General features: G+C 29.0%; 1 protein-coding gene across 10 annotated transcripts in view; it reads right to left on the minus strand.

Annotated features, from left to right (window-relative positions):
• Positions 1-15874, minus strand: part of LOC127066098 (inositol 1,4,5-trisphosphate receptor) — a 33461-nt gene that overhangs the window by 6518 nt on the left and 11069 nt on the right. For 2 of the 10 annotated variants that reach the window (XM_050999391.1, XM_050999392.1), the window contains exons 3-34: positions 14362-14432; positions 14112-14227; positions 13924-14010; positions 12802-13435; positions 12490-12701; positions 12058-12384; positions 11835-11981; positions 11459-11760; positions 11261-11375; positions 11014-11189; positions 10760-10915; positions 10497-10647; positions 10229-10376; positions 9872-9898; positions 9283-9628; positions 9051-9216; positions 8760-8979; positions 8135-8676; positions 7936-8051; positions 7714-7849; positions 7364-7621; positions 5696-5773; positions 4846-4966; positions 4583-4725; positions 3990-4177; positions 3805-3916; positions 3333-3437; positions 1594-1711; positions 1252-1484; positions 1010-1151; positions 640-926; positions 44-553 (exon numbers count right to left, since the gene is read on the minus strand). In XM_050999391.1, the coding sequence (XP_050855348.1) occupies positions 44-553; positions 640-926; positions 1010-1151; positions 1252-1484; positions 1594-1711; positions 3333-3437; positions 3805-3916; positions 3990-4177; positions 4583-4725; positions 4846-4966; positions 5696-5773; positions 7364-7621; positions 7714-7849; positions 7936-8051; positions 8135-8676; positions 8760-8979; positions 9051-9216; positions 9283-9628; positions 9872-9898; positions 10229-10376; positions 10497-10647; positions 10760-10915; positions 11014-11189; positions 11261-11375; positions 11459-11760; positions 11835-11981; positions 12058-12384; positions 12490-12701; positions 12802-13435; positions 13924-14010; positions 14112-14227; positions 14362-14432 (6490 nt within the window). Of the gene's footprint in view, positions 1-43; positions 554-639; positions 927-1009; positions 1152-1251; positions 1485-1593; positions 1712-3332; positions 3438-3804; positions 3917-3989; positions 4178-4582; positions 4726-4845; positions 4967-5695; positions 5774-7363; positions 7622-7713; positions 7850-7935; positions 8052-8134; positions 8677-8759; positions 8980-9050; positions 9217-9282; positions 9629-9871; positions 9899-10228; positions 10377-10496; positions 10648-10759; positions 10916-11013; positions 11190-11260; positions 11376-11458; positions 11761-11834; positions 11982-12057; positions 12385-12489; positions 12702-12801; positions 13436-13923; positions 14011-14111; positions 14228-14361; positions 14433-15874 lie in introns of those variants that run through there. The other 8 variants (XM_050999398.1, XM_050999400.1, XM_050999393.1 and 5 more) reach the window with 7 other exon arrangements.

Here is a 15874-nt window from a genome sequence, read left to right on the forward strand (position 1 = left end):
ATAAATAATGGACGGATGATTTTTTAATGCAGCATCATCTTACCTCTTTAGGAGATACCCCTTCCTCTCCATTAGTTGATGAATCATCAATATCAGTTACATCATCCAATGATTCTTGATGAAATGCTCTACAAGCCACATCCACTAATTGCTTTGGATTCATGTTGTATAATATTCTTTCAGCGTTCTCGCTGTCGCCTCTACTTTCCATAATAGCCAATAACAATTTACTAGCATTATTTTTCAGTTCCAATACCAAATCCATTCTAGTTTTACCCAAAGGATTAATATCGTTCAATATCAAAGCCGTTATAATATCCAAACCATTAGATTCGTGTATGGCGATGCAATTCTGATTATCATGACAAGGTCCTTGACAATATTCCGTCAATGTCTCCAAAGTTTGATTAATTAATGCAACATTATTTTCATTAATATATAATCCAAGTAAACCTAATCCACCGGTTGTCGATCCACAAATACAATCAAGAAACATTAGCGTTTCCGATACCAAATTAAAATTGGTTTTATTGTTTTGATTGCGAAGAAAATTCTGAATATAATAAAAATATTATTAAGATTTGATAATCAAACAAAAAGACGGTAAAACGTACATTATTTTTGTTTATATTGAATTACCTGAAGATTATGATTATGATTTTCACACAACAATTGTAAAAAACGTAAAATTGGTTGCATTACTAATACTTTTACGCTAAGCTGAGTGTCATCTTTTTCAACGCCAGCCGAAGGTTCAGCACGTATTCTTTCTAATTTGTCACCAATTATTTCCTCCACTGCATTATTTGTTACGTCTTCTCCAGGTATAAGATTACGGGTGTTCCCGTATGCTTGAGCATTAGTCGCCGTAGTTGTATTTAAATCATCTCGTAAATCATCGGTACAAACGATTCCATTAGGCTTACCTAAAAATATATAATATAGCATTTAAACGATGTTAAATATTTATCATAGTATATGCATATAATAAAAATAAAATATCAACTACCTGTTGCACGTTTTCTTGATATTTTTTCTATTTCCTTATTTGGTTCCTTATCTTCATTAGTTTTTGCTGTTATATCGGATGTATTCACCGTCACGGTGGACTTAATTTCTTGTTGCGCATCTTTCATTTTATCGTAAAAAACCTGATTAAAAAATTACGAATTAAACAAATCTTTTTATTGTGCAATTTTTATTGTGCAATCTAATTAACTATAATATTATAATGTAAATATCAAAGGGTACCTTGAAAAACGATTGACTTAAATCACCTCCCATCAATTTATTGAATACACTTTTTTGTATAATCGGATTGCCACCTTCCAAAAGTGCTATTCCTAATTCTACAACTTCTACGAATATACTAGGAGAGTGTACACTTTTAATAACCAGTTCTACAACCAAATCTGAAGCACCTTCTTTATCCAAATGACTTTGAACTTCGTGCAAAGTCCGTCCTGCACGACTCAACATCTTGGCTATATAAATATATACAATATGTGTATATATAAATCAATATGCAATATTAGTATAAAATAGAAATATATGATTATATTAAATATAAAAATATTTTTTTTTTTTCGTCACCTCCTGGTCCATGAGTTACAGCCATTGTACAGGATACCCCAATTTCAACATTTTCAGGTTTCTGAATAAAAGTTTTTCCGAAGTAACGTGTCAGTAGATTATGCCTTAATGCATCACCCTGTAGAAAAGGAGTAGATTTTTATAACAATACAGGAAACAGTAATTTCGTTAAAATGATGTACCAATACAATTGCACTACTTTATTAAAATTTTATCTCAAAAATGTACATCTAATAATATTTTCAATAAATGTTGTAAAGTGTGTGTATTTACATTCACAGTGCATTGAATAAGGATAAATATGTGTGCTATTAATAGAACACCTGTATAAACGATGTTTTTATTTACATTCATATATCGGATGCAATATAGAAAAAAAGATAAAAAATTGTGTTTGGTTGTCGGGAATTACTGTATGAATAATAAAATAGAGAATATTTCCGAATTTGTTTTTTTTTAATCGTCTATATCAATCAACTAGAGGAATTAAAAAAAAAAAAGAAAAAGAATAACGATTATAAAAGTTCATAACAATTTAAAAAATGCATGAAGAGAATATCATTAAAAAAATAAATAATTAAATTACAATCGGTATCACTAGAAAATGCAATAATTTATACATTACTATTTATATACACTTTTTTTCATCGTGATATTAATACTTCTATTTATGCATGATGCAGACCACTTATATAGACTGATAATGATTATAAAAAGTAATTGATAAATATTTTTTTACAATTATATCTACAAAACCCAAAATTTTACATACAGGAATCCGTAATTTTAAATATGAAAAAATTTTTGAAAATAGTCCTGATAAGTGGTTTATCTAATATAACATAATATATTACCTCTTATGTAATAATAATTTTCCATAATAATAATTATTTTAACTATAATATTTCAAGAAAAAACTTGATATCTACCTCTGTATTGGTACATCAACTTTTCAATCCATACATATTTACACATCTATATCTAACTATGTTAAATATATGTATGTATATATATATATATATATATACACGTTCGTCCATTTATAAACGAAATTCTTAAGTATATATTATAATAGCAAAAGAGACTATGTTTAGAATAATTAGATATATTTTGAACATAAATATAAATAACAGAACATGTGTATATATTTACATGCATATGCACCTTCTGAGAAAAGCATAAATGAAAAACAACAAATGAATTCATAATACTAAACGGAGTAAATATACAGGTGTCACTTTTTTCGATTATTTTCATTAACAATATGTTTTTTTTTTTATGATATCAATGCTAATATTTAATTAATTGAATGAATCAGTGCAAACGTGAATGTAATTATATAGTGTGATGAAAACGCTAATTGTAATAGTAATAGCATAATTGTAATATTATAGCATATTAAAAAGAAACATGCAAAATTAAATCGAGCACTTGCAGAAATAAATTTCTACACAACGTACATTATTATTCTATCTCTCAGCGCGAATACTTATTTAAATGTAAAATTTAATTTTACTTTATATAAATTATTTAATTGTTTTTTTGCAAATTAAAGCATTCATTAATAAAAATGATTAATGCTTTTAATAAATCTGAATATGCGTTAAAAAATATATTATCTAATAATCGTTCATAATGTATTTTTTTTATGTATTTTTTTTTTATGTATAGATTATTATATCGTTTTATTATATACGTTGTGCCCTTAAAATACCGTTTCTATCTACACTAATTTTTACCCGCTCTTCCTGAGTCATATGACGATCACATTGATCATTGGAATCTGTTCCAAGTTGAGATTCGGTCTTCTTTTCTGAATCTGCATGTTCCAAAATATCTTCATTCTTCGTTCGCAGCGTGAAAACATCTTTACCTACATATCTATTCTACGAGACATACTCACCCAAGGATTGTAACACTTTGTATGGCATATTCAGAAAGCTTATTAACGTTTTTTTTTTTTTTATTTTCGCGTTATTTTAGCAAATAAAAAATATCTACTTGTGTATTGGTCATCTAGAGTGCAGTGAATAATTGGACATTCAGCTTTCTGTAAGACTAGAGTGCAATTTAAAAGATAAGGCTAAACACCACACTTTTATTAACTATACTGAATATCCAATTTCTTAATGTTATGAGTTATATTATTCCTTATATTTAAATGATTTCTATAACTCGAATTTCGTGCAAAAAAGAAGTTACGAAACTTACTTTTTCCCCGTATTCGGGATCAATCGCCATCATTTCTCGAAGAGTTTTTAATACCTTTACACACAATTTTTCTTCTTTTTCTTCAAGTAATTTTTCGGTATGCTTGATCAATCTAAAATATTAAATAGGACTAAATCTATACGGCGCTACAAATTATGAAAACAATGACATTTAGAAGATAGTACCTCCTAATAAATCCACCATTTCCACATCGTTTTCTAGCTTCAGTCGCTGCTGGAAATAAAAGTTCCGGTCGATAGAGGATATCAACCAACAAGGATAATTCTGATTGTACCAATGGTTTAAGTTGTTCTTCTAATAAACATACTATGTCTTGTAAACCTTCTATAATACTACGATCCAGACGCATCACCTACGGAGAAAAACGACTATATTATTATAATATAATTCGGGCATAAATAAATATTATTTTTATCACGACTTTCCTATAAATGTGCGACTAAAGTAATGTAACTTAATTTTTGTATAGAGCAGATTTTTACTAATATTACTAATATACATCTCGTTGCTGAAAATTATATATATATATATATATATATATATATATATATATATATATATATTCAATTATGTAATGTACTATTATTTCCGAAATCTAATAATTCATACTACTGCTAAGAGTTTTGTACAACTTTTACCTCATCTTTACAGCTGTCCATCAAAAGCATATCACTCTATACATTTAAGGAAACTTATTATAACATCATGAATATATAAGAAATATTTAAGTACAAATTATTAATGTTTCTATAATTACCTGACTCTGAGTACGCTCTATTTTCGGTTGTTTAGCAGCTTGAAGCCATTTACTTGTTTGTCTACTAAGCATCGCTGCTTTATTAAACATAGATGCAACTTGATTTTCTAGATCAGTAGGGATGGCAATACCTCTTCCCTTAGCTAAAATTTAGAACGTAAAATATTATTCGAGCTTATATAATTATTTAAATAATTAATAAATAATCGTAATAAATCGTAAAAAAATAAGTATAAATTTTCTATTATATTTTTACAACTTACCAACGTCGGATAAAGTTCTTATACAATTTTCTACATTAAATCTTTGCCCTGCATTCAACCATATACATTGTGATACTTTAAATGCTGCATGAAGTAACTGGACAAATATAGGCTGTCGGGTCTAATAATTAACAAAAAAAAAGTAATCAATTGTTGTGTAAATAATTTTTAAAACGAAATTTTTAATATAAATGACAAACAAAATGAGAAAAAATTGAATAAGTACGATCATGTGAGTGCTTCTATTGTATTAGTGTGTGTTATGTATTTTTAAATATAAATTGTAATTATAATGTACATATAATTTCGTAGAATTTATAATAAAGAGTTTAAAATGTAATTTTAATAGTACACTGAAACTCTTTGTTGCATAAAATATGTACATATATGTATGTATATATATATATATTACATATTATACCCATATTAAAACTCATGCTGTCAATTACAAACATCACTTGTCAACGTTACTAATTGTAAAAACAAACTGCATATTTATAGTAACTATTTTAATTACAAAGTTGCGTTACAAGACTTGCAACTATTATTAAAAATATCAACATTATAATATAATTATTGTAATAATAAAAATTATTTTATAGTTATAAACGTATATGAATACATTAAAATTTATTTTTTCTTTAAAAAAAAAAATATTTACTTTAAAAATTTTATTATTTATACGAGAATATGCAACGAAAGAGTATTTTCTATCAAAAACATCTACACTTACATTATTCTTGGAAATATATACTATTTTATTCTTAAACTTATCACATAAGTAATGTGAGTGTGTTTGTACAATTCTTGTGTTCTTAGGCCAAGACAGCACTCTACTATTAATACTCACATAAGTTGCAAGATTATTGTCAATATTCCGGTCACATTCCTTGATGCTCCAATAAAGTCTAGCCTCGTGCAGTTGTTTCTATTAGTAAATCAACCCACCACCATTACAGACCCAGTACATAGACCCAGTAAACCCATGTTGTTGATTCAAGAAGGCCAGGTATTGCATGCCAAAAACACAGAACATGCCGCTGGTGCAATCAATAATGACCAAGCACATATCAAATAATATTAATGATGTCATCATATATATTATATCAGACTACTAATGTATTTTATATTACATAAAATGGATAAATATGAATTTGATGATATACTTCTACGTATTCCTATAAATTCGTAATATTAATTGAATATAATTACTAATCGAAGTTCAATTCAAAGTTAATGATAAAATTATAGAAACATGAACAAATGGATAAAATGGAAAAATGGAAAAAATGGAGAAAAAAGAAGATGAAAAATATTTCGGAAAAAGAAAATGATTCTGAGTTAAATAACATCTTCAATGTGCCTATGATATGTACTTGGTTGATGAATGAATGGTTAGTGTATGTAACATGCAAAGCATAGATTATGATATAAAATGAATATGTATATTTATTTTTTATGACTAATTCAAAATGCATTTTTTTAATTAATCTATCTTCTCTAACTTGTTCTATCATCCTGTTCTCTTATTCCTGAAAACAAAAATTACCTAACAATATTAAATATTATATATTTACATTATTCTATATGGTTTTCTTCTCATTATCTAAATTTCTTCCCTCCATTAGAATTCGTCTGTGTTTTTATCTATTTTATATTTACATATTTAAAATAATACTAGCAATTCGATCAAAGTTTTACTTCTAAGTCTATAATTCATTGATATTTATTGCTACAATTACCTCATTTTCGAAGAACTTCAGTCATATAATGAAACATAAAATAAAAACATAATACAATACAATATTCTTGAAACTACTATAACAGAATGAGATCGCTGAAATACTAATTTTCTAGTATAGTGTAACACCCATAAAACTCGTAATACTATTATTCATCGCTAATTGTTTATACCGACTCCAATGTATTATAATTGTTTAATTGTTTACTAAATTCAATTAGTATCAAATATCTTAAGTTGTCATAAGCACATGCATTTACATAATTCATTAAATATCCAAAAAGTTATTTTTTTTACGCGAAAATGACTAAATTTGAAAGCCATTCTTGCTGTTTAGTCTTTTAATTGATATATTTAAAACGTAGGGAAACAGTTTTATACATTAACAAATTAATTATAACAGTATAAATAAAATGTGCCATTATTTCGAAGAAATAATCTTGGTGCTATATATATATATATATATATATATATATATATATATATATATATATTGATTTAAACAGAATATATTTATAAAAAAGAAAGAAAAATGATTCACATAAATTTTCGACATGATTTAAACATGAAGTATTTGATATATTACTGTATAAAACAGATTATATATATATTTAGAAATAGGCACAAAAAGTTTATTTTACAATATATATAACGAAAAAAATTAAAAATTTCATATATATATCCGAATAAACAATGAAAAAATATACAGAATAACAAATAAAATATAATAAACCGTAAGAAATTTTTATTTTGTTATAAAAAATAAAAATACACTACCTGGACCGTCGTACTCTGATCGGAAAATGGACTGCTGAAGAACGTAGTAATGATATTCATTAAACAGCTTGTTACATAATTTTCTAAAGCAATATCTGCATCTTGTTGATCATTTTTAGGTGTTGCTATCAATGTCATATCTACAATAAACGACTTTTCGAATAAGGACCACATATGATTGGAATTATAAATTTCTTTCATCTCTACTTCAGTATCTATGTAACAATGGTTAAGGAAATTGATGTAAGCTTCCTTCACCTATTGATATATATATATATATTATAATGAATATTAAATATTAATAATTATAATTGAAAATATATGTAAAATATACATATTATTCTTATTACCTCTGGTATACAATCTGGATGTGATACCATAGCAACGATATCATCGAGCGGTAAAAGACTATGACATTTGATCTCGGTATTAACATTTTTACCCATGGTACAACAAGCTAATAACTTCACCAATTCAACGTGATATCTTTAAAATTAAATGATAAATGTGTTATTGAAAGTAAAAATTTTGAAATTAATTCCATTAAATAAACAAAATTTTATTTTAATTACTTAAGTGGACTACTTTCATCCATTCTGTGTCTTTCCGATCGCATCATTTCCACGAATTGATTAAATGAAGCTCTGTCGTTATAAAAAACCAGAACGTCCTCTCCCGCTTGAACAAGCTAAAAAAATAAAATTGTTAAGATAAAACAATAAAATTGTTATAAATTCTCCTTGCATTTTTAAATATATATTTATAGCCCACCTCTTGCATCACCATTTCCTGACATTTTCTTATAAACTGATTTTCTGCTTTCACGATAGTTTGAAGGAATCTTAAATATTGCACATGTTTCCCATGTGTTTCTATGCAATGGACAAAGTGCTGAATCACTTTAACACTCACTTCATTGCAAAGAGTAGAATTGTCTTGAAAAATGCTACATACTGTTTGAGCCTCTCGTATACCAGGATTTAAAAATAGATCTAATTGTTTGTGTAACAGAACCTGATTCTGTTGATTACCCAGACAAAAGTTTTGCAAGAAATCATGTGCCAAACGCATCAGTTCATTCATTCTAACATCTTCTGTATCATCAAAAGGGACTTGCAATAAATCTAATACAACGGTATGCACACCAACATTACGCAAAAGTCTTTGTTCGTGTTTACGTGGCTTTATTTGTCCACCCGGTATCGTTTGGATACACAGCTTATTCATTCGTATTAATATTTGTTGAATTTTTTTATATTCCTCGGCTTGATCCACACTTAATGGTGGACCAATATCTAAATCAATTGCAGATCCTGTAACAACGCGTTCAGATTTGAATTTAATACAATCATAATAGACGATTTTGATATAAACAATATTTTTTCCACAAAGAAACCTTTTTTATCCGACGTAGACAACTGTGGCGGTGCTTTACGAGGCGTCGAAGAATCTTCTTCGTCCTCTTTGCTCTTCTTCTTTTTATTTCCATGTTCTTCCGTAGCTTTTGACTTGTACACCCAAAGCTCAGATTTCTCAACCGATTGTCGTAAAACATCTAAATCTGCTTTAATTTGCTTGTACGATTCAACATCGCTATCCGAGACTAATAATTGTACCTAACAATCGAAATGATTTTAATAAAAAGTCCTAACATTAAATTATTTCACATTATATTCAAATGACAAACCTGTTTAAAAGCTTGCAATACTTCTTGCCTTTGACTAAAGTGTCTAAATAATAAATGCAAAGCTCCGGATACTAAAGGTGGATAATCGTGCATTGCTAGATGAAGTAAAACGCGTAAAAATGTTCTGCCACCTAAACCATCTAGATCCAATGCCACACATTCTTCACTAAATAACATATTTTTTTAAATAATTAATTTATTAGCTTTATCATCAAAATATAATCGAATTTACCTGCTTCCAAAGATTCCTTCGGCTTGTGTTCCAATGGATTCCAAATCGATAGTTTTCTGACAAAGTTGACTTAAGTCTTGACCCGAAGCTTTTTCAGTTTCATCGAATTCTTGTTTGAAAATGCTTAATAAACATGAAATTCTATAATCCAATCGAACGTCGAGAATAAACTGAAGTATTTCAATTATTTTTAATTTGGTGTCCATCACCAAGGGATATTCTTTTTTTGAAGTAGTTTTCGGCCTCGGAGATGAACTTCCAGCCAATACTTGTCCAGCTGGTCCTAAAGTTAAACTTGTCATCACAGCACCCATATCTCCAATACATCGGAGAACTCCTCCTTCGGCTATTAAAATATACGATAACGTTATTTACTGTCTACAATCTTTATTATATAAATTATTTCATGTTTTTATTGTATAAATTAATTTCATTTTATCGATAACAATTAACACATTACAAACACTAATAATACACGTATAAATATAACGGCCGAATATATCAACGAACTATGTATCATCTACCAATAAACAGAATGATTATTATTTATACATTAATTATCATTTTATAGGACCTAATAGAATATTACCTGCCTCTTCAGAATCCATAGACTCAGCTAAGAAATATTCAGAAAATCAGGTAGTTAGTTACATATATTATTGGATGATACATTACAGAAACAAAAGGATGATTAGAGGAAAATATATATACAATTATATATCAAGGAACAACATTTCTCAAAATTTAATTTTTATCACAAGGTTTCATGAAATACCATTAAATTTCCAAATTTACAATCATGCAAATAATATGGGAAACACGATTAAAATATATAAGGGAATAAGGATGATTAACCAAAATTATAAAATTCAAATACTGATCTCATATAAATTACGCTAAATAAATATATTACAATAATATATTTATAATATATAAATAAACTCACAGTCGATTTCTCCGGTTGGTATTTTCCCATCAATGAAATCATTTTCAGAGACACAATCCAAGATACTTAATAACGTTTTAGTTAATCTTAACAGATCGTTAAAGCTATAGAATCCAAAATAAATTAAATCACGTGCTAATTTAACCACCTGAAAACAAAAACAAAGAAAAAAACACCATTTATTATATTACTAATATAGATATAATTATTTAATAATTTTTATTATTTTAGAGAAGATATATATTATGAATGAATTCATTTTATTTACCTCAAACGTAAGCTTATTTTGTTCTTGATCTGCAAAAGACCACATCTTTGCAACAACATTGCAGAGATAATCTTCCACGAATTTTATTGTCGAACTAAATTTTACGCGAACGGCTTCTTTATTTTCGTCGGGCATTTTATTTGTATCGTAACTAAAATTTTAAAGAATTTGTGATAAAGGAACGTAAGATGAAATAATAAGAAGAAAGAACAAAAAATTAATATAAATAATATAAAAAAAACATTTTTTATTTCATCACGTACTCATTAATGCTCATTTTTAATGGAATTTCGGACCAAAGACGGGCATACTTTACTGGTGTCACTTGTTCTTGTGGATCTCTATCCACATGAAGATGTAACATAAGTCGACTAAACGAAGCACGTAATTCATATGGTACAGTTGCATCTTCCATACATCTAAAAAAAAATTTACGATCATAAAAGAAAAAAAAAATATATATATATATATAATTCCGTAATTATCGAATAATTACAGTAGACACTAATGAACCTACTTAAGTATGAGATCTATATCCAAGTGCGGGGACAAATTGTTAAGTGCTAAATATTGCCTGTTAAGACACATATTGCTAAACAAGTTCAATTGATGTCTGTAATAATCCAAAATTGCTGGTCCTAGTAAATTATCCAGCTTAGCGTTCTTTGCTAACTCACATAAAGATTTTGATTTCTGTAATATAAATTAATAAATAAGCCATATATTTTTTCACGCGTTATATGAGTTCAATAAACATTACCAACCGTTGCATTGTTCCAGAAAAGATATACTTCATCTTTCTCTTTAACGATTATTTGAGGCTCGTCATTGTCTTGCTTTTGATCAATCATTTTCATTTCAGTTTTAACCTTCATCATCCTATAGAAAAAATTTGATTCAAATATACATATTATTATTAACTAATAGTTACGTAAATATAAATTAAATAAACAATTTCTTACCTGGTCTCTAGGAGAATATCCTTATTTTTTTCGCTGAGTACACTTTTACATATCAATTCCTGTGTTACGGCAATTGCTTTCTTATTGGAAATACATAAATCCGATAAATAATCTAAAAATCTAGATTCCCAATTGTGCATATTTTTTCTCACAAGACCTACGAACGTCTCGATTTCGGCAGCTGTAATATGCTTTTCTAATAATTTCCGATTATTGTGTAAAAGAGCTGTGATCGTGTCCTCCGCCAAAATATCGTATCCAATTTGTTTTTGCATGAAAGCAAAATGTTTGGCAATATATTCCTACGAGCAAAGTTTTAAATAAATATAGGAATAAGCAAAATAAACAAATTTGCTATTTGATGTTCGAAATGTACCTGATTCTTTCTATAATCCTGTTGCGACAATCTAAGTATACGATAACACAATCGAAACATGTATTTGTACGGTGCATGTCTTGGATCGTTAAGTTCCTCTATTCTAAGAAATGGTCCCTCACCTTCGGCCGACTCTAAAAACGGTGCCTGAAATTCTTATTTCTTAGCGCATACAGCCTTACACAACCACATTTTATTTAATACTCTAATAATACCACAATACCTGAAGTATCTTAAATAATTGACCCAGAATATATTGTTCTCGGAGTAACTTTTGCCGATCTCTAACTGCATTCGTTACGATCAACTCCAACGCCTCGGATTTATTTTGCTCATTTTCTAGTCCCGCAATAAAATAAACTATATCTTGCAATAAACTAGTTACGGCCCTCCGTTCATTGTGAGAAATCGTACCCTTTTCCAATTTACAGTTTATGGATGCTAAAACTTTACAGGCATCGTTTGCAAAATCTAAATCTCGTACCTCTACAGGTGATACAGATCTCAATGCAAAAGCCTCTTTGTCTTCTTTGTTTAAAGCACAACCCACCTTTTCAAAATACAAGTGAAAAATAGTTTATTAAGGTTCGAAACTATGGACGAGATATGACACTCAAACGGATTAACAAGCATATATATATATGCGATGAGATACCTTGGACATTACTGGCTTTTCATCATCCTTGTCAATCGGTACACTCGTCGAGTGAACCCACGTATTTGTACATATATGGTGTAATCTAACGAAGGAAGATTGAGGTACTAAACTATCACCCCTCGTTAATGTGGTTGGATCTAATTCGAATAAAGAACTAATCTCGTTGCTGTGTGGTACTGAGACCAATCTATAAACTTGAACAGCAGAATCTATTAAGTAAAAAGAACATGTTATTATAATCTCTAGGAATATCTAAGATAAATATTTGGCCAGATTTTCTACGATTCCACGAATACACCTCTATCTTACCACGCTTGCTATTATTGGTCTCATAAGGCTCGTCCGTATCAATCTCAGCAGCAAGATATTGACCCGTTGCTAAATGCTTGAATCTGAAAAGAGAATTCCAATGTCCTGCTCCACCTCTGCAAGGATCATGTTGCACAACTTCCACTTCCCATAATGCTTTACTACTAGTAGCAGCAGTCGCACTAGTCCTTCCTGTTGTTCTAAGGAAAACGTGTTGTTTCTTTTTGTATTCGTCCATCGTTAAAAATTTTTCCTGCTCGGCATGAAAGAGTCTAACGACGTCGCCACCCTTAAGTATCTCTTCTTGATTCTCTCTATGCTCCATAAAGAGTGTCACTTTCCAGGATGTTGACGAATTAACGACATTCACTTCTTTACATCCAGGATTATCGCTCAGCTCGTAATTGGCTGCTACATGAAGTCCTTGTCTTCCAGCATTCACCGGTTCTAATATCACCTTATCGCCAACGACAACGCTGTCGCCGTCACTTCGCAATTTATAAAATGGCATTATATAAAGCCAAGAACCTTCGTTCCCATTTGCATCTAGATATACCCTCATTGCGTTCTTCTCAAGAAGCGCCGGTAATCTCTTGTTAACGGTCAAAAACTTATTTGACTTCAAATGCAAAAGCTGAAAATATATATGTACAATAATAAACATCGATAAATTTATACCGGAAAAGAAAAAATTTTTTTTGCAAGATTTTACTGAGAGGTAAGACGTTTTGAATCGCACGATCGCATTTTAATAGGGAGACAAAGAAGATTGACTTGTATCGTGACGTTATATCTTTGTCAATGAAGGCTGACGCCTCCAGGAACATTTTCCAAGAGACGAAATCTAATAAAATCGCTTGAATGCGTCGAGAGTACCCTTGCTTTATCGTACAATGTTAATTAAATTAATCGCTAATGGTATCTGCGGTCTTCTTCGGCGTACGATACGATAGACGAAAATTAATTACTATTATTACTATTATCATACATACTTTGAGTAAAAAGAAATAGAAATCGTTTGAGAAAAAATATTGAAAGAATATATATATATATATATATATATATATATATATATATATATATATATATATTAGAGCGATATAACGAAATGAAATATTTTACCTGAACGACGTTGCCATAGGAGACGATGGAGCCCAACAATTTTTTATTCTCGGTTTCATTTTGCTTTTTTTCGATTTCTGCGGCATGCTAAAGAATCATTAACGAAAAATATTCGTGTTATTTCTTAAATCTATAAATTAATTAATCCAACTATAATCAATAGAAAATAAAAAAAGTAAGCAATTTACGTGAAGTCTTTTCAATAATCCAGCGTCTGTACCGGAACTGCCACTTTGCTTTGCCGCCTTCCAAAATTGCTTTTGGGCGGAATAACGATTCATAGGACATATCTTGAAGAGGCAATCTACAAAAAAAAAAAGAAAAAGAAAAAAAGAAAACGAAAAAGAGAAAGAAAAAAAAATACGGGTAACATTAAACTTCCCTTATTATATTGAGTGTACCTAAACGAACTTAATTTCATTGACAAATAATAATCACCTCTGAACTTTTTTGGTGGATTCGTCAAATCTCCAGCTTCGGGACACACGACGCATCTGTCGTCTACCAATCTGGAAAAAAAAGAGGAAAAGAAAAAGAAGAAAAAACGTATCAATATAAACAAAACGTTGTAACGTGACGATCGAGAATGACTAAAAATTCCATTGAAATATTATTAGATGTAATAAAGTAAAATTGTCGTTAGATAAACGTGGTCCAGATGGAATGAAACCATCTTGTGGATCAATATTGGGGAAGGCTACATCTCTCCCCGGGCTTTAAAGCTGTACGAGAAACGGTACGAACTTATAAATATAGGTAAATCATAAACTTGCGAGGAGAAGGAATGTATATTGATTTATGTATTAATTAATGAAAAAAAAAATATTACATTCATTTAACAGAATGTTAAATTTCGAAATTTCGAATTTATCCTATTTGTAAAAAATACATAATAATTCGATTTTATAAAATTTTCGATCGGACATTTAATTTTGTAAAATATAATATCGCTACAATATACACGTTATGTAATATGCAATGAATATGGTATAGAGACGATACTTTTCAATGATCGGTCATTTAGGATAGCTAAATGTAATTACAAATGGGTAGATAGATCTATTAATCAAACCAACGTGCAAATTGAGTCATCACTTCGTCGATCTCAGACTATGATATCGCAAACATCGAAGCAATAAACCAATTAACGCTCTTATACGTTAAATCTGAGACACTCGAATATAAATTTTCAAGGGGAATGTCTATTTCTAAAAATCCCATGAAATAACCAGGGGTTTTCTTCCCTTTAATTTAAATCGATCATTTTATATTTCACGCTGTATTAAACCGTGCCGAGAATATGCACAGTGACGATATACATATGTATAGATATATGTGTATAGGTATTTTCTTGGAACACAATAACTATCCGTAAACATATTGTTTGTTGACGCCCGACAAGAGAATATATAAGCTTCACCTGGTTTACTAACAAGATTGCGTTTAGGGTTCTCACTCTACAACTAAGCTCTTTTCCAAAGGTTGACCCGGCCTATGACGTTTCTAATATAATATTATATCGACTGTTTATCGTTTCGTATTTCATCAGATATTTTCTTTATCTTCTCAGATAAAAAAAAAAAGAGAGAAAAATTACGCTTTATGAAATCTCTATTTATATCGCCTATCCAATCTCCGTACATTAATACGATAGATTTACAATTTAACGCTTTAATAAACGCCAGCAGGAGACAGAAAGAAAAAAAAATCAATCCCGGAAAAAGCACTTTTATTTACAAAAAGAAATAAAAATAAAAGAAAAATAAAAAGAAGACAAAAATTTTTTTAATTAAAATTAAGAGAAAAAAAAAAGAAATACGAGTATATCGCGAATATACAAGACGCTTGAATTATATAAAGCTATTATGTAGGAAGCAGAGTAGTAAGTACTTAAAAAAAAAATATATATATATATCAAAGAGAAACTTCCTTTTCCGGTGTTACTAGCCCA

Source organism: Vespula vulgaris, chromosome 9 (assembly GCF_905475345.1).
Source record: "Vespula vulgaris chromosome 9, iyVesVulg1.1, whole genome shotgun sequence".
Lineage (NCBI taxonomy): Eukaryota > Metazoa > Arthropoda > Insecta > Hymenoptera > Vespidae > Vespula > Vespula vulgaris.